Consider the following 20,181-nt stretch of genomic DNA (forward strand, 5'->3'; position numbering starts at 1 on the left):
AAAACTTATAAAATATAAAATAAAATTAAGCTACCATGACAAACAAAACATTGATTGCTAAAATAAAAGAATATTGTGTCAATTAATGGAATCCATTATAAGGATTTCAGAGCAAAGTAATTCTTTATACATGAAGTCAATTATATATATTTATATATATATATTGATTTATTTATAATAAAATAAAAGCATTTGCCTGAGGTGAAAGAAACTTTCATGATCAATTGACCTGACAGCAAAATTACGGAGATATCAAAATATTCCAAAATTAAAATAAATTAATCGAAAGGCTGATTATATACCTCTAATTTAGCTCCGCCGCATCTCAGCATGGATGAATATGAACATGAGCAATCAAGTTATTTTTGGGCAATCATTTAGACAAAAATCATTTTCCCTCCAAACTGAATTGTTTAAAACATCATGAAAAATATATAAAATATAATCTAAAATAAAAGAGACATAAAATTTCCTTACATGCAAAGCTGCGCGACAAAGCTCTTTGCTTGCGGAGTATAAAATTGCTGCCACAAAAGGAGCTTTTACCTCATTCTTTTGATATTTGCTAAGATAGTGACACGAAGAATCAAACAATTATGAATAATAATGGAGATGTAAGGGCCAGCAATTATTTAGCACTCTCTTGGATATCCAAAAATTCCAATTACAGAACTGCAGATTCCTCAATGAGAGAGAAAGAGAGAATGCAATGGGCCAAGAGCACCATGAAAACTTAATGATTATGAAATGGCAAGTCAATCAACCACAACAACAGACTTAAGTCTTCATTCCATTAATATTCACACACCTCAGGCCCTGGACAAAGCAACAATAATAAATAATGCTTTCTCCTTTTCTTTTCCAACCAATAATAAGTACTCAAGCAAAAAGGAATGCTTATTGCCTCGACATAGCTTAAGGTTGGCCAATCTGAAAGCAACTTCACCAAATAAGTGGTCACAATGAGAGGAGAGTCAAAGAAACACTCTTGAATAAGCTGCCCAAGTGAAATAACAACTCTTGTCTCCACATGCACACGCACACACACGCCACGGAACTCCCCACTCACACAGAGCAGTGGACCAAGAGCATGTGGTATGAATTTGTCCAGGGATAGCCCTCCCCTCCCTTCCCCCCCTCACAAGACGTTTGTGCACACACAAGTGATACTCCTTTGAGAGTTCCCAGAACCAGATTTGTGCACTTGACCCACGGCACAAGTGAACTCCTCGCCAATTCCTCTCTCTGCTCCTCTTGTTTCAGCCAATCACAACCCTCCCCAATCCCCAACGAAATAAAGAGTACCAGCAAACATTTGGCTCTTTTTAAATATGTGCACAGTCAAATCCGTAGGCTAATAAATCAGGACGCACTGCTCCACTTGACAGAATCTTACTCACTCCTAGGTGTAAAAGGCAGATGGGGCTCACACGCATTGAGTCTGATGAGAGACACTGGAAGAGTCGTGGGAGTGCCTTGCTTCCGTTAGCACAGTATCACTTACATGACAGCATCGAGCTAATTAACATGAGCAAGAGTGGGAGCAAGAGGGCTGCCGGTGAGTGAATGAGTTGACGGGGCAATCACTGGATATAATATACACAATGCCAACAGGCTGAGGAGACTTCCTCTGCTGAGCAAGCAGCCAGCCGTCCATCCAATCCTCCTCCCTCCTTCCGAGTGCTTGCCCTCCTCACCACTCTCTCCTCCTCTTGTTTTGTGCCAGCTAGTTCCTTCTCATCACCTGGACCACGCCTTCTGCTACTGTGCTGGCGATTGGCCATGAGACAAAGGGGGCTGCTGGCCCTGTATCATTAAGTTAAAAGAAAATACGCAGGTGAAAAAAAATCAATACACATAGGACTATGAATATCGCATGTATATATAAGTACAGTGACAGTAATAAAACCAGCATCCATTGAGACAGAAAAGTCATGGCCCCAAATTAAAAGGAGACAGTTGAAGAAAAAACTTCTCCCCATCTAATGCCACACATGTTTTCCAAGTGATTTACATGAGCTTTCAAATCCATTAATCTTATGTTATGAATACCAAACACTTGGACAATGGCATTGCTTTGTCTGGCTCCAGGGAGGTTCAAGTACTGTCTGGCTGCAAAAAATGCCCACAAAAAGACATCCTGAGTGGCTAGTGCTCACCAGAAGACCATGGGTTCAAATCCTACCTTAGTTAAAATGCTGTCATGAAATAGTTTTTGTTGTCAAGATTAAGGTAAATAATGACTTCGACCATCAGAGCGCCTTATGAACCAAAGTAGTGCTGCTCCTAGAAAGATGAAAAGCAGAACTATTCCTTTCAGTTTCATTACATGTAAGTGTTCATAAAAATCAAGAGATTTGGAGCAATTGCAAGATGTATCAATGTGAAATTAAATTATTTCCTAGCCATAAATTCAGTAGCAGCACTCTTAAATGACTTTGCAGAGGCAAATTCACAGAAAGTTATTACAGGAGGCTATAAGCAGAAAGCTTTGAATTCAACAGTTTGTGGTGGAAAATGCTCTTGTAATTTTACAAATGAGCCCAATTGATTTAGTGGGTGAATTAGACTTGATAGATATATTTTTGTTTCATCCAAGAACATCATAAAGATTTGGCTGTACATCACAAAAAACTTAAAATATACACATGAGATATTTTTGTTACTTTTACAATACTCTGCAATAAATACAAATGTCAAAATTAAAATCTTAAATCATGAAATGATTTGTTCTATTTCATCTCTAACAGAAGTCTCAGAGTCAAAAACTGCAGAAAGTACAGAAAGGGAAAGATGTGCTCTGAACTCTAATGCCTCATTTAGGGAATTGTTACCTCATAATTTTATTACTGATGCCAGTATCTCATTCACTCTTACGAATATCAGCACATCTAAAATTAAGTTTAGTCTTTAATCTACAGTTTAGTCCTTAAAATTGTATTTTTATGATCACTATTAATTAGGGAATCGACCAAAGTGTTGAAGTCTACGTTCATGTTTTCCCTTCAAATGAATTCCAATAAAACACACCGAAAAGACTCAAAATAATGTAACAGGTGAATACATTCACTTTCCACGGCATCATAGTATTGAACAAAAAAGTTGTTGATCTAATTTTTTATAGGAACATTTGCTTCAACATTTACAGTCATCTGAGTAAAACAGAATCTGCAATCACAACACACTTCTCATGACTTGACGTTTTGTGATTCCTTGTTAAGTAATGACGTCCAACCTAAACATTAAGAAGAGGTGGAATACAATGGTGGTCCTTTAATTCTCAAAATCGAAACTCATTTTGGGGAACCATATAAATGTGCTCCATAAGGCTAGAAAATAAACTGCGTTATATAGTACGATAATCAGATAACAGAAAGTAGATTGCATAAATCAAGGGCAGCATCACGCTCGAAATTCATAGATTTTGACATATTTCTATGTTCTTCAGTCTTTCTGGGAGAAAACAAAGAGTTATTGCTAAAGGTTTAGATTCATATTGATTGTTAAAATATAAGTTCAGACAACATATTTGGCAATGGCCGTAATGTGTCTCAATCATCTACCCAGTTATTACCAATACATGGCCTGGGAAGTGAGAAGATGTTGAGTTTGTTGCATTGGGCCCCAACCGCTTGTAACTATCGATTTTGCAGCTCCGCATTCAAGAACGTCTAATTGAATAGGGGTCATGACTTCCACATTTTGAGTTAGAGTATTTGAAATTTGAGATAACTTCAGATATTTTGTTTCAGAAATGCATTATGAAGACACAATTTTCCCATATTTATTCAATTCTCCAAATAGAAATGCATTAGAAATATGTAAACACTTATTAAAAGTTTCGGTAGACAAGGACAGTTCATCTTAAAGAATTATTTTTAGCTCTAGCATTCCACCTAGAACCCAATGCAACCAGGAAACCAGGGTCTCAATTGACAAGACAAATTTTGAAACTTTATGAAAATTTACATCAAGCATTTCAATATATAACAATGAATGATGAGTTGTGTTTGCAATCCTATTGAACCAAATCATCTCATTGTAGCATTTGCCATTAAAACTTACACTTAAGAATTGAGAATATATGCCAAATTAATCAATGGAAATCAATATCTGATTATGCAACAGAAAGCTGGCACTACCTCAGACCTAATAACAAACAAGTTTATTTGGCAAAACTTAATACAAAAAATATCTATCAGGAATGAATCTACCTAAATGTAAACAGTACATATTCAATTTTGTTACTGCTTTACATACATTTCAGTAAGTCAAATTTAACTTGTTTCCTTAAGTCTGGGTTTTTGGGATTTATCAGGTTCAAATACTAATTTTTGTAAGCTTCCTTTTGATCAGATCAATGTTCAAAAACAATTTATACTAATAATTATATCGATTTCAAATACAAAACAGCACAGTATTGAAGTATGTGCCAAACTATGAGCAATTGTGAAAAACCCATTGCACCACAAAACGATCAGGTAATGGCACATGATTTCATTTAACAATTAAACCAATTTTGTTTTAAGAAGTGGTCGAATGATAATTCAGTCCACAAAAATATAATTTAAAATGTTTTAACCAAGCTCTCTCGTGTGCCTCTGTACCTGGATGCCAGTGCCGAAGGGTGCAGGTCCCATGTGCGTAGGAGGTGGTTGCTGGTGGTGGTGCAGGTGTGTTGCTTGGGGCCCACCGGGTCCCATCACCCCCCCACCCCCTCCACCCGGCAAGTGGTGATGTGGCGGTGGAGGGGGAACACCCCCTCCCAGTTTAGGGCCACCATCCTCTGCCTTCTCCTCTTCTCTGCGCTTTAAGCATGCAGCCTTGGGATTCAGGTTCCTCTCTGCACAAACAAGGATTTACGCCAACAATCAGACAAATCCCAAAAACATACACATGCAACACTTATCTTCATGTAGCATAACCCTTTTCCCTCAAAAATCAAAGACAGGAGCATACGAGTAAGATAAGAGAGGCTTTGTTTTGCATCCCAGGCGGATGTTTCTGTTACATTCATTACCTCCTCCAGAAGTCATTCACTTATCATGTATTTTTTTAAACCTGAAACTTGCAAGAAACAGCAGAGAGAAAAGTACCAGCCCTTGTCACATGCATACTAAAATGGATACTTCTTTTTTTTTTTAAGGTCAAACAATCAGTGCATTCCACTTATTTTTTAAGGTAGTTTTTCTGTGGCCCCATATCAGTTGTTTATTCCCAAGTATCATGGGAACTCCCTATTTCTTCCTTAATGTTCTTCGTAACTTCTGCCAGCCTTCATTCAGTCTTAAAAGCCCACTGTCTTCCTTCCTCCACCCAACTTCCGTTTTTACCCATGCCCTCCCTTCTATCAAGGCCTTCATTATACCACTCATTACGTACCTCTTCCCCTCGTACGTCCCCTCTTTGATCACTAATTAATTGTGGCGGAATTATACACAGCTCTTCCCTCCCTACCCTTAAAATTTCCTTGGGATATACTTAGAAAAGTACTGGTGACAACAGGCAAACCTCAATCCCCTGCCAATCAATGGCCATCCTAATTCCCACCGCTACCCTTCCTTATTTCTGCCCTCTGACTCATGCAGAACTTTTGCGCAAGCCGTTTATCCCTCCACTCTACTCCCTTATTCCACAATTTCTCCATTTACTTTGCCTGCTCCACATGGTTGACTGCCTCCTGTCATAATCTACAAAACACATATTTTATCATAACCAACACTCCTTTCTACTAACATTCTCATCCCTGCATTTACCCTTTCTAATACCCATACCCTTTCTAAAGACAAAGTTGTTTGCTCTATTTTGGAACCTTATTTCATCCATTCTAAGGTAATCATTATGAAAAAGCATACATCAAAGATATAATCATCAGCAAAGTTACAAATGATATAAATAGGAACCAGATTTGAAACAAAATTGATATTCACTTCACAACCATGGGATTTAGAAGCCAGATTTGATTTCTACTAATTTTCCTTCTTGCTGTAGCACTAATTAGGAGAACTGAAGTTATGTGCTTCATTAGGGAGAGGTGGGGGTTGTTTGGTAGAGGTAAAATTTTCAGGGACTGGGGGAAGGATGAGGAGAAACCCAGCATTGGCATCAGACCACTTCAATGCTCTACAACTCCAGCCAACTCCTTCAAATAGTAGATGTTAGGAGAGTTGACTAAGAGTTGAATTTTTGTCATTACGGATAGCTGGGTGATTTGGTATAGATAGGGTTTTCAGGGAATGGGAGGAGGAAGGGTTTTCTTTGAAACCTGGCATCGACGAACCCCAACAATTAATATAAGGTGCCAAGGGGTACACAGTTTAGCCTCTCATACAACGGACCATGTACTCCACATAGCACCCCAAATAAACATCGGTTTACCTCTGAAAAATTATTCCGCCCATGGCATATGAACCTAGACACTCAAAGTCGGAAGCCAGCGCACACTATTCCCCACACCTTGCGTACAGGAACAAGGATAACTTGTTACACTCATTAATTGTGGCAGAGAATGTAACAGTGTCAAAATTATTTCAAACCACAGACTCAGTTAGTCATCGGAGCAAGGCATTACAGGATTACAACTCAGATCAGCATTTAATGAACTAATTATCTGCAACCATACCCCAAATGAGTAAATTGGGAGAACAAATGTTTTTTATTACGTTGAATTATTTATTTTTACATTAACCACTATTCAAACCAATCGTCCTCCAGCAATCTCTGCCAACTATATTTTTTAAGAGCATCAAGGTTAACACACTACCAAGGTTCTTTCCTCACCAGTTTCCACCCACCAAAGTTTTTTTCTCATTACTATGAATTCCAGAGTAACTGAGAGTAATCACATGATTTGACAGGAAATTTGCTCTTGGAGTCCATGACAAGATAAGAAAATAAGGTAGCTGAATAAAAGGTTGAATTTGATGCCACCTCACTCTTGGGGAGGGAGAGGAGCTGCCTCATCATCACCCGCTCTGATCTACATGATTCTACAAAGGGGATTCTTCTTCCATGGGCACTCACCTCTCACTTGCTGCTCCAGCTGCATTATCACCTCCACAGCCATGTTCAGGATCCCAAGCTTGGTCTGCGGCTTGTCTGTCTTTAAGTGCTGCATACACATACGACCCAACTCTTTCAAGGCTTCATTGATGTCTCTGATTCTTATCCTGGAATGCACAAGAGATAAGTCGATTCTCCAATGAATACTGAAGATGAGGAAATAAGAGAATATATACCAGAAAAATAATGTTGAAAAAATTAGCCATTCATATCATTGTCATTGGCATCTGGAAGTCACTTGAGTTATATTTTTTTAAACGTTTTCATTAATCAAAGCGTGATAATGTGAAGAAAAATGGATACATAATTAGCTACAACAATAATAATTACCGAAATGAACGCCTTGGTATTGCCCAACATATTTGCTTTGTAAAACACACCAGTAATGTAGGTCTAGATGGGTGACTAATTGGCACAAATTACTTAAAAATTACAGGGAAAAAAATGGCCAATTTAAAAAATGGTAAATGCAACTGAAAGGCAATGCAAAATACTCAAGTCTGAGAGTGCTGATGTCTCACCTCTCCCTTGCGTTGTTGGCCTGCCTCCTCTCTTTCTCCCTTTGCGCCTTTGTGTCTGGGTCCTCCTCCTCATCGGCGCTGGAGCAACTACAGTAAGGGGCACAACGGCTACCGGTGAGTATGCACTTTCATTTTTCTGCAACACTAATCACTAACACGAGGCAACAGTGCAGAGGGCATGCCTGCAGCATTCTTTTCTTTTTTGTTTTTTGGAGCTGCCACTCAATAAATGTAAAAAGATCATGGTGTGTGACAACGCAATGCACTGATGAATGTTCATCAATTTTAAATGAAGCATAATACAATGAAAACAACTGAACATATATTTCAAGGTGCTCTGAACTCATTCATTTTATATCTGATCATCAGGTTATCATTCATTTTTGTTATAATCTAACACACCAATGTTCTAAGAAAATCTGAACATTTTCACACAACTTTGAAATCTGAAGGACAACAAATATTTCAAGTCCCTCATTGATGCTAGAAATTTGATTACTATTGAATTCCGCACAAAAACTTAATGCAGGCCACAGAGACTCTTTGACTCAATCCACCCATTCACCCTCCCTCAACCTTTTCACCAACCAGAACCAACAAATCAAGGTCACCCACCTTCCCCTGCACCCATACAACACCCACCCAAACAGGAGGGTGGCTTCCGTCTATGCCTTCACGCACTACTGACAAGGGCTGAATGTACATTACATCATGGGTATTATGCCACTGTTTCCTAAATAATTATTACAGCTAAATTAGGACAAAACCACCTTTTTTTAAAAAAAGAACTTACTTAAGGAAATGAAAATTAGATTTCTGCTTGAAGGAGCACATGAAGTCAATTGTGCTTGGGTCATAATAACACAAAGCAGTATTCTAGAAAGGTCATCAAAGTGCAATCGTACACATGGAGGGGAAATAACAGGAGTGCCTGTTGCTCGTGAACAAATTACAAAAGATTACCATCCAGGAAGTTAAGGATACAAAAGTACGGTCAACTTTCGAGTAATGTGATCCTTGACTTATGTTAATCCACATTTACAGAAGTGTCCAATGCCAAGAAAACCTTAATTTGCATCAGCAGCTTCCAATCACTGGAGCGAAATATCAAATTTGAACACATATGCCATTATTTACCATGTGTGAATGCAATAAAAATATCACAGCATCATGGGAAAAGTTGAAAAACAAACGTAAATGGTTTATAGAAACAATTGTCTCTCAAGTACATGGGTATCAATGGGATTTCCAGCGAAAGATATCAATGCCAAGCTTACGAATGCCATTGACCTTGAAGAGGAAGTAGAAGATGTACAAGTCTTTCATTGCATAACGTACATGGCACACCTCTTCTCTCAGATGTCACCACTGAACATCTTAACCAAGTTCAAGTCCATCCCTTTCTCTCATCCTCTCTCATGGGTTAAATGGAAGAAGGGACCATTTGGTCTCAATTTCGCCCAAATAAAGACCTCTATCTATCTATCTATCTCCTCCACCTCCTCCTCCCCTTCCTCTACATACCAAGACCTTATAGCCCAGCTTAAGATTGAAGGGGGCATGCTTCGTTTGTCTACGCGGTGTCCAAGGTCACAAGGCACTATCTAATACTCTCTGTCACCCTTTCAACAATATGCTGCATTTGCTTCATGCATACGTGGTCTGTGCAATAAATGTGCGAACTGGTGCTTACCAATTTCCGAAAAACTGCCGAATGATACGTGATGACCTGGATTTATTAAAAATCAACAGTGCACACTATTTTAACCCAATTCGACTCAAGACGACGGATGGATGGTCCTTCGCCATGACAACACACCTGCACATTCAGCATTGATTGTTTGCCAGTTTCTGGCAAATAATTCAATCACCATCCTTGATCATCCTACTTATTAGTTCAATAGTTTCAGCCTCAACTTTGTGGAAGTTCATTTTAATAAATGAAAAAGAAACACTTTGTTCCAATCCACCACTTTATTACAGGTACGACTAGTTTCGACGCTACGGCGTCATCCTCAGGTACAAAGTTTAAAGTCACAATCATTGTATATATACCCTCTTCTGGAAAGGGTGGGGGAGTTGTGGGAAGAGGGGGCGGGGAGGGGAGTACAGGGGTAGGTACGAAAGAATGTGGGAGAGGGTGTGAAACACCAGGAAAAGCGTTAGTGAGTGGGGGGGATGGTATATATACAATGATTGTGACTTTAAACTTTGTACCTGAGGATGACGCCGTAGCGTCGAAACTAGTCGTACCTGTAATAAAGTGGTGGATTGGAACAAAGTGTTTCTTTTTCATTTATTATCCTACTTATTCGCCAGATCTCGTCCCCTCCTGCGACATTCTCCTATTGCCAAAATGCAAAAGTGTGATGAGGGGACATCACTGGGAAGATGTGGACACAATGAAGCAAGAAACGATGAGAAAACTAAAAGGCTTAACTGCCGAGGACTTCCAAGGGTGCTTGAATCAGTGGAAAAGAAGATGGAGTATGTTCATAGCAACGAATGGAGAGTACTTTGAAGGGGACAAAATCAATGAAGACTAAATTTTGCAAAATAAAGCTTTTATGGCCTCAGTTCGTGTATTGTGTATTTATTGGACAGACCTCTTACTAGCAAAATTTTAAGGTATTTTCACCTCTTAGTTCATGCATGGAATTCATTTGATCTTATCCATGTAACTTTCCCAGTATGAGGGCAAACATTACTTCCGAGTGTCAAAAGAACATGGATTTTCTAAATCAAAGAGCAAGTGTGACGTGCCCAAGGAGTGGCATTATGAAATTCCTAATCCAAGTGAAAAACCAGAAACTTTCTTCGCCATTATCTGTAAGCAGGAAATGTGTCACCAGTGAGGCATATGCTGGATGAATATAACAAGAAGAATTTCCCTTTCATGCAAAGATTTTGCAATAACTTGTGTAAGAGTGCAACAGTCATACTTCCGGCGATATGAACCTCAAGTGAGGAAATAATTTACACAATTTTCTGCACACATTATGTCATATATTGAAATAAAATAAATTCCAAAAAACTGCAGGAGATTCCGCAAAAGTAACTTTTAACAGAGTCATCCGCTAAATGTGCATTACGATGCAACAATTTCAGAGCGTAAAAATCATTCGCCTTGACTGGGAATGGAACCCGGGTCCCTCAACATCCGGCCGAGTGCTTTGGAGCCAGTTTAGCTACCAAGTTGCCCTCTTACACTCAAAGAGATTTTGGGGCCTTTCAAAGGAGAAAGATGTTGCGATGAAATAACATTCAAACAATGTCGCAGGCATTCATAGTCCTGCACATTTGATCATTTTTGCATTATGACAGTGATTATGACATTTGAAATATTTTTGAGGAAAGCATTCATTTTTAATGCGATATTCCATCATATACCAGATTGTTGCTCAGAGGAAAGTCAAGCTATGGTCTGTGGACACAACATTGCAACAATTATACAAAAGGTCATTGTGCAAGGCACACCGCAATGATCTCCAAATCATGAAACAGTTCTGTGGACCAGCGGAACAGGCCTAATTCAGATTGATGCTTGCAAGCAAAGACGGAGATGATGACAGTCATTAGGACAATGCATGCAATGCATTTTATTTTCTTTGAGTCAGGAAGAAATGTGAGACTGAAACTAAAAAGAGTTACGATGACAATATTTTCACTCCGCAAACTCTTAGTAAATGTGTAAAAATGTGAGTGCTGATTTCTCCGAACATCTAAAATGTGGCATTTAGACTATTTTCTATCTCGTGCACCCATTTTTATACATTTTCTAGTTATATTGGCTAAAAATGTATGACCAACAATTTGATTTTTTTATATAAACTACTGATAAATAGTTAAGTAGTGTTTCATTACCTTCGTTCGATTTTTGAGTCATTACCTAAATTACAAATTTTATTACATCAAGGTGAATTAACTACTTTAAAAACATATTCAAAAACTTGATTATTAATAATCATCCCACGTATTTGAAACTTAATCATTACTTCTAGAGACCCACTGACATGGATTTTGATCATCATTAATCCTCTGTGCCCATGAACTGCATAAAGGCAATTTGACGTTGCTTCCTTTGAATTTATAAGTAAGGAAAATTGTAACATATAGACAATTATGAATAAATTATCTGTTCTGCAAGCATAGCTCTGTCCTCCAACGAAATTATATTACAACCAATGCCAACTTGGCATTGATACTTACTACCTCCTAGAGCGTTTGCTTCCTTTATGGCTCCCTGCTGCAGCACCAATGTTCCCAGAGGCATTAGAAGATGATGAGGATGATGTGGTTGTTGCAACAGCAGAGCCCGAAATTATTCCAACTCCTGATGAGGCAACTGCTGCCAAGTCTCCAGAAGCACTACCACCAATGCCAGCAACAGCAACTTTAGTTTCCATTGCGCTGCTACTGCCTTCTGATGGCTCCTTTCGCTTCTCTGTTGAAGAGAAGATATTCAGACACTCTATTAGAAGGAACTCATACAAAGAGGTAAGCAACTGGAATTATTCCTATCTTGGTGGCACTCAGACATATTCATCTGAAGTAGTGATTATGCTCATCTTATGCGAAACGGAACGCCATGAAAGGTGGGGAGGTTTCATAAAATTTCACATGGGATATTCCAATGCAAAGCAGGTTTACAAATGGACAACTTTTACAGTTTCCACATAAGTATACTTTATTTACAAGGATTTATTGCAGCATATCATTCAACATGAAACTTGTAGTTTGCCACTCAATGACATTTTACATCAGAGAGTACAATAAGCAAATAGAAATCAATCTCCTTCTACCTAAACTACCTTCATTTTTATCAGAGAGTCTAATAATATGTTAACAAACAGTTAATTTGGCCATTTCAGGATGTTCACTCATAGAGAAGAAAGAAATTTCCACTTTTCCCAAGATTTTTCTTGACTTTCCCATATTTATGGAATACTGTAAAACGTGAGGAGAGTAATTCACTCACCATATGATTGGTTACAAGACTAGCAGAGATCCAAAACTGTGGATTATAAAAGCATCATTTTCCCTTCTCCCTGAATTCTATTTATGAAGCATTGCATCTGAGAGGAATTTGCAGGCTGCACTTCTCACAACATAAGATCAATGTGAAATTTTACCATATTCTTACTTTTAAAATGATGAAAATAGATGCCAATGACAACAAGACATAATGCGTGCCAAATTAACCTGAAATTGCACATTCCTTTAGAGAGTCTGGATGATGTTTATATTTTTGGTGGCATCCTAAGCCTTATTCTCCGTCACAAGAATTGCCTCTTTCGTTAAATATCCCTAAAATATGCAAGTGAATTGAAATACCCACACCATTGAAAGAGCAGCATATGAGACAGGTACCCAAATGAGAAAGAGGTCAATAATAGCAGAAAATATATGCTCAAAAAGTGAAGAAATGATGAGTCAGTGGTATGAAATAACAGTTCATAATATGCAGCAAATTATTTTACTGGCATTTATTTAATTTGCTCATCTTTCATCAAAAAAACTTTTGGCTGGAGATGGGGTTAACAGGGGATCAGGTAAGAATCTGGGTTAGCATTTCCTTTAATTTCTGCCATCCCCATTCTCCACGGATCAGAGATTACAGTGCCACATTTCCTGTTAAACATACCCTGAGGGTGGATTCAGCCATGGATGGGAAACTGCTCTCTACAACCCAGTGAGAGACTGGGGTGTTAACAGCAGCTGACCCCTAGAGAGGTCATCAAATAAGAAGAAGACAAAGGAAGGGAAGAGTTGCCTTCAGGACAGGACATGAGGTGAGGGGACGACAAGCTACAAGAAGTGGCACTCAAGCCTGACAGTGTTGAAGGCTTAATACTATGCCCAATACAAACAGCAACATTTTTATGGGGAAAACACAGCCCATGAAGGGTAAACAGATCAGGAATGAAATAGCTGTGAAAGGATGAGGAAACCAGCACACCAAGGCACACAAGAGCCAAAGGATTCTGCCAAACGTGACATGCCCACCCTCGAAAAGAGGTTAAGAGTAAGCAGGGAACAAAGACAACATTCGCTGGTTTACATAAAATAATCAGATTTCTCCCGATTGTTAGAAATTCCAGGATGGGTGGACACCTAGTCTTTTCACATAAATAATCAACTAACCACACTGGACTGAAATGGATACAATCAAGGATTTTCTTTTCCCTATAGCCATAAAATAATTTTTAAAACATCAGCTTGTATTTGGGATAATACGTTAATTAATATGCAATCATAATTAAGTGCCATCGGTTATCAAGAAAACAAAAATATAGTCCGATATTTTAGGGAACAGAAAAATTGCAAGATTTCCAAAAACTCACTTGAAGCTGATGCTCCAGCAATCCTTTCAACTTTTACAGTTACTTCCGGATCTATAACGGCAGCGTGTGTCGAGCCTGTTGTGGACAGTGCCGTGTTGAGTGTTGCGTATGTTGTCCCAGCATTGCCTCCGCTCACCCCTGCTGATCCTCCATGGTGTGGACTTGCCTTTGGCACAAGAAAAAGAAGCAATATAAATTAAGGCAGACCACAGGAAGCAGGATTCATTATTCAATTCTCGACACAGAGCATTCAAAAACTCTTACCAATAACACTGAAAATCCCAAGACATTGATTCATCACAAATAGAAATTAATACAAAAATGGAACAATTCCCATTCATTCCAATTAACATTCAAAGTAAATTATGGCTCTTCCAAAGTCTTTTCCGATGGCCAATGTGCAACAAAACTTCCCACAAGAGAGCAACAGAATGATTGGTTCTAAGTATCTACCGTTCCACTTAGGGTTGTACAACACTATGACTCAGATATGAGTACACAGTTGCCAAAGAGGCTACATATACACATTGGTGTGCTATTTAATAAATGGAAAAAAACTTCATATCATGATATATTTGTATATGTTCACATTCAACAAGCTTTAGTATACATTCTATTAGAACACTAATGACCAGGATCAAAATTGAATAGTAATGTGTTAAACGTTTGCACATTAACTAAGAAAGTGAATTTTTTACTTAAGTTAGAAGTTACTCCAGAACTTGCTTAATAATCTTTCGATTAACTTTTAATGCAGCATGATTTTATTATGATAACTAAATGCAAAACTTGCCAAGCTAAACAGTTAATGTCTAACAAAGTGAAACCAATGTGACACAAGAGGGGAGATAATGAGAAAACTTCAAGTCAATTGTAACTCATTTCGAGAGAAATGAAACTTTCTTTGAGCATCTATTACCATTATTTTCTTATTTAAGAAATGGGTACTTTTTCTGCACGAGTCTTCCAGATTAAAATTTTTGTTAGATTAACTTCAGCATTAATTTTCAAGTTAATTCTGATTAAAATTAACTGAAATCAATTTCATCGAGCTTTAATTCTTAACTCTATTGAAAATACATCACTTTTAAATTGAAATCATAAACTTTTACAGTCTGACGACCACAATGAATTGCATCCAAATGCTCACCGAATGTCATCCAACAAAACATTTATCCAGCATCTAACCACAACATCCCTGTAATAATATTAAGCCATATTTTTTTAGATTATGCATGCTAGTGATGCATATCCTTTATCTTTCATGTTAGAGGTAAACTCGCCATCAATGGCATACACATTGAAGGTTAAACCTAAGGGAAATACTCCACGCTTTAGACTGCATGGAAGCATAAAGCAAAGGTACCATTAACTTGAGAATGATGCACACACTCACCAGGTGCGGGGGGTCCATTCCAGCATGGTGGTACCCAAGAATGCCATTGGAATGTGTGTGGTGGTGATGGTGGTGGTGGTGGTGCTGTGAAGGGTGATGAGGGGGTGGAGGAGGGTGGTGGGGGTGTCGAGCAAGGGCTAAGGAAGGTCCATTGGGATCTGAGGGCGGGGCCCCTCCCGCCACTGCGTTGTTTGTTGACGAGGAGGCTGAAGAGGGCGTGGTTGATGAAGGTGACGATGAGGAAGACGAAGATGTGGCTGCCACCGCAGCTGCGGCAGCTACCACTGCTGCAGCCGACGCTATTGCCTGGGCGTGTGCCTGGCTCTCGGCATGGTTTCTGAGGACGTTGATGGCATCGTCCAACCGCTCCTCCATTCTCGTGCCCTGCAAAACGAAGAAACTATTGGTTAAAAAGGGATCTCATGACCGCAGCATGTGACACTCAATGATGACATTTCAGAAGGACACCACATTTTCATCTAAAGATTCAAAAATAATTTTTTTTACTTCAGTGAAATTAAATATATATTACTAATGCTGGGGAAAATGATATCTGTGAGTAAGTGCTAATTGCTCTTGTAGAAATAGCAGTTATAAAATGGGATAACACTCTTCCATTATTTTGCAAACTTCCACAGAAAGGTAAAATAATCAGTTAATTATATTTTTTTCACAAATGACCTTAAATTTGAATGTATTCTTATTCTGCTTTCAATCTTACTCATAAACTTTGGCTTAGATGGAGATTAGGAAATTTTTAGAAATGCATTAACCTTAATTAACTATTTCATTGGAAAACATGCTAAGGATATTCCATGAAGCTATTTAACCAAGAAAAAAATTGCCAACCAATGTGGTATTGGAAATGACTCAAATAAGTTATTAGTTTTATTGATAACAAATCACAACATGAAATTACTTTGGAAAATGAAATTATCATTCAATAAGGCAGTTAATTAACTGACTATTCACTTTTGACATAAAACCAGTCACAGCTCATTGGAGAGCTCTTTGCATTCTGTAATTCATCTCTTTACTTCCGAATGCATGCACAGTGATTAAATGATCTACAAAAATCAGTATTAAACTTATTCATAAATCTTCCTCTTTTTATCTTGAATGCCATTTACAATTACAATGACAAATTGCAGCTGGTTTCTCAAATGTTAAATTGTCTTTTAAAAAGTAGCATACACCATATTATGCTATAAATAGTTCACCTGGTACCCAAAATTCTTCCGTATAATGATGAAATAACTTCTTACAATTATTTTCATGCAAGTATATTACGGTATAGAAACAATATCAATAACAACAAATCCACAATTTTTCCATAAATTCCTCAGATTATGATGAAGCGAGATCATTAATTTCACCGGTTCCAATGAAATTAAAACACTTCCAATGCATTCCACAATCATAGCATGTTTGAATTGAATTTATGATTGGGTAATATTTTCTTCTCTTTTATGGCCATGCTACGCAAAATAATACCATTTAAAATCAAGTCTATTCATTGTATCACATTATGCACTCTAATAACTAACATCAAAGCATGAACTTTTGAGCTGAAATCAAATATTTCTTGCGGTTAATTCTGCTTTCCCTTTGCAACTAGCCAACTAAGAGAACTGAACTTTTGCACCAGACAGATTGTCATGGTGATTGTTCTAAAAGAAATAACACTGACACTGGATGCTGGTGCATTGCAAACATTCTCGACTACCTTTTCTTTCCACACCGGCAATTGGTCAATTTATACGCACCACTCACTTAAACAACATTATACGCTACACATTTTTACTGCCGACTTTGCTAAGAATTTAAAATCATTCAGAGACTATGGATTTTGTAGTCCTTGAAAAACATGGAATATGAATTTTTTTTTTTAATTTGTCATTAATTAATCAAAATTTTCTCCTATTCCAAGGGAAACTAAACAGTTCACAGATCAGATAATTAATAACATTGAAATGAAACTTTCACATGGACAATCAAGTTGTTCTATAATTAATGATGATAACATGTATTAAGCAAAAACTTTCAGAGGTCAAAATTAGCGGCCTGTATTGAATCGGTTACACACGTCATGGCCTTAAATTTGGGATAAAAGCACTCACTCATACGAGGATAAAACATGCAATATACGTGTGAAAAACACTCAAATTAATTAATCCAGCACATGGGAACAAACCCAAATCAGCACACACAAATGCAAATCCATGGCCAGAGGAAACTCATCATTCCTCTAAACTACACCGTAACTTGAAAACAACCTACTGTAATATCGGTTCAATACTTACATCCTATGAACTTCTAACTCACATAAGTAATAATTACTTCATACAGGACTGGTAATGAAGTTATTCATTAGGTATGACGAGTAATAAATACAGGTATATGCATCACTAACATTTTGCATAATTTACTCCATTTATAAAAACACAAACATTTATTTAAAAAAATTAATTTATGAGCTGTATTACCTCTGCATGGTCCCTGAGAAATCCTATTGCATCATCTAACCTTTGCTGTTCTGGTGCTGTCTGCTGGATCAAATGCATAACCAGAAAGGATAAAAATACAAGTAAAATAAAATATATACAAAATGCATAAATTAGTAACAATTACAATAATAAAACCATGCAAAATGAGAGCAAATAGAGAAAATAAAGATACACAGAACTGGGAATATAATTACATCTATTCCGATAAATACCCGTGAAAGGCAACTAAAATGCTTCGAAATACAGCCATAAAACAGGCAGAATGATATTTAATCTCTTAAATGCCATTCAAAATATAATCATGACAATGATCAATGTTTGGAAAGAAATGGTAATTTCACCATTGTAAATGCCATCGCTTTTTTCCATGACATTATTAATGATGTTCAAATAAGTAAGGCCGGGAATAAACAACTTTAACATTATCGTTCGAAGGTTTCCGCGGCGATTAGTAGGTGATTTCCACATTTTTCGGGCTGCGTCCGCGTATGTCGTTTAAATGTACAACAGTTTACATGTACAATGTACAATAAGAAACATCACCATCCACGACAACGATCTCATGGTCAGCTTCGATGTTGAATCGCTTTTCACCAGCGTCCCTATTGAGGAATCGCTGAATATCATCAAGGAACTCACCTCCCGCGGAATCCCTAAGGACTTTCCAGGATTGGTGGAGCATTGCCTCCGCAATTCCTTCTTCCTGTGGAATGGTGACCATTACGAGCAGATGGAAGGAGCTGCGATGGGCTCACCCCTCTCCCTGGTCGTGGCCAACCTCTACATGGAGAGCTTCGAAAAGAAAGCACTGGAATCCTGCGACAAGCGGCCCTCACTGTGGCTAAGATATGTCGACGACACTTTTGTCATTTGGTCACACGGAGAGGAAGAATTAAAAAAGTTCCTGAAACATCTGAACTCACAGCATCAAGCCATCCACTTCACTATGGAGGTGGAAAAGGATCATCAACTGCCCTTCTTGGACGTCATGGTGAAGAGAAATACAGGGAATGGGAGGCTTGGACACAGAGTATACAGGAAGCCTACTCACACCGACCGCTACCTTAATGCTGCATCGCACCACCATCCCAGTCAGAAGACCTCACTGGTAGACACACTTGTCAACCGAGCATATAAAATATGTGACTCCGATTCTATTGCCAACGAGAAGAAACACTTGACAAATGCCCTGCAAAGGAATGGATACAGCGCTCATATGATCCAAAAAAGGGCCGAGAAGGAAGAAAAGAAGAGACAAACCACCGCTGTTCCTGACAGAGAGGAAGACTCCAGACCACGTCCGAAGGCTTACGTCACCATCCCCTTCATCGCAGGGACTTCGGAAAGAATCGCGAGGGCTTTAAGGAAACATGATGTGGTGACCAGATTCAACTGCGTCACCAAGATAGCTGACACCCTACCCGGACCCAAGGATGGAATTTCACCGTTAATATCAGAAGGCGTGTACCAAGTGCCATGCTCCTGTGGCAAATGGTACATCGGTGAAACATGCAGAGCGCTGAAAACACGCATGAGTGAACACCAGAGGGCAACCAAGGCCAAACAGTTTAGAGCATCGGCCATCGCTGAGCACGCCTGGAGTGAACCTGGACACTCTATTCTCTTCGACGACGCTAAAATAATAGCGAAAGAAGGAAAATACTTCCAGAGAATAATCAGAGAGGCCATTGAAATCGTTAAAAGGCCAAAAAATTTTAACAGAGAGGATGGATATCCACTCCACAGTGCGTGGAAACGAATAATTCCGTGCAAATATGAGGACGTTCCCTGATTGGCCAAGAAATTTCCCGGTATTGGCGCCGGATTTTTCCTATATAAGACGGGACAACAAGCTTCTTTTCATCCTTGACCTGAGGACGCCAGCAGGATAGCTGGCGAAACTGTTGTACATTTAAACGACATACGCGGACGCAGCCCGAAAAATGTGGAAATCAACTTTAACATTACTCTAATACTTAGCATTGTTTCATGAAGCTCCTTTTCACAGAAAAATTTCAAATGACCTTATTCTTAAAGCACATTTCCAAACACTGACAGAAAACATAAGCCTACATTAAGAGAAAAAACTTCCAAGCAATTTCTGAACACACATATATATAAATTAATTCTCTAAGTCTGCATTTCTCAAGTAATTATTACTGTTCAGTGATCACTTATATGCCTCTTCGCTTTGAAAGCTTACAAGCAAACCACATTTAAATTTGTAACTCGAGTGATACACTGAATGAATGCAAACCAAATTAAATACTTAACGGCAATTCAAACATTATAATGTCAAAATAATTTTTTTTAAATACAGGAATAAAACAATTAAATAGTGCAGCATGAAA

The 20,181-nt window shown here is 38.2% G+C and overlaps 1 protein-coding gene across 9 annotated transcripts in view; it reads right to left on the reverse strand.

Moving 5' to 3' along the window:
• Positions 1-200: 200 nt before the first annotated feature.
• LOC139687248 (protein daughterless-like) overlaps positions 201-20,181 on the reverse strand; it is a 176,807-nt gene continuing 156,826 nt past the window's right edge. For 3 of the 9 annotated variants that reach the window (XM_071584429.1, XM_071584388.1, XM_071584422.1), the window contains 8 exons: positions 17,810-17,872; positions 15,324-15,707; positions 13,928-14,093; positions 11,793-12,027; positions 7,584-7,673; positions 7,024-7,169; positions 4,608-4,843; positions 201-1,806 (listed from right to left, as the gene is read on the reverse strand). In XM_071584429.1, the coding sequence (XP_071440530.1) occupies positions 1,762-1,806; positions 4,608-4,843; positions 7,024-7,169; positions 7,584-7,673; positions 11,793-12,027; positions 13,928-14,093; positions 15,324-15,707; positions 17,810-17,872 (1,365 nt within the window). In that variant the 3' untranslated portion in view covers positions 201-1,761. Of the gene's footprint in view, positions 1,807-2,185; positions 2,287-4,607; positions 4,844-7,023; positions 7,170-7,583; positions 7,674-11,792; positions 12,028-13,927; positions 14,094-15,323; positions 15,708-17,809; positions 17,873-20,181 lie in introns of all 9 variants that reach the window. The other 6 variants (XM_071584436.1, XM_071584392.1, XR_011700629.1 and 3 more) reach the window with 5 other exon arrangements.

The sequence above is a fragment of the Hetaerina americana genome, unplaced genomic scaffold (assembly GCF_022747635.1).
Source record: "Hetaerina americana unplaced genomic scaffold, ioHetAmer1.1.p SCAF_1, whole genome shotgun sequence".
In the NCBI taxonomy this organism is placed as follows: Eukaryota; Metazoa; Arthropoda; class Insecta; order Odonata; family Calopterygidae; genus Hetaerina; species Hetaerina americana.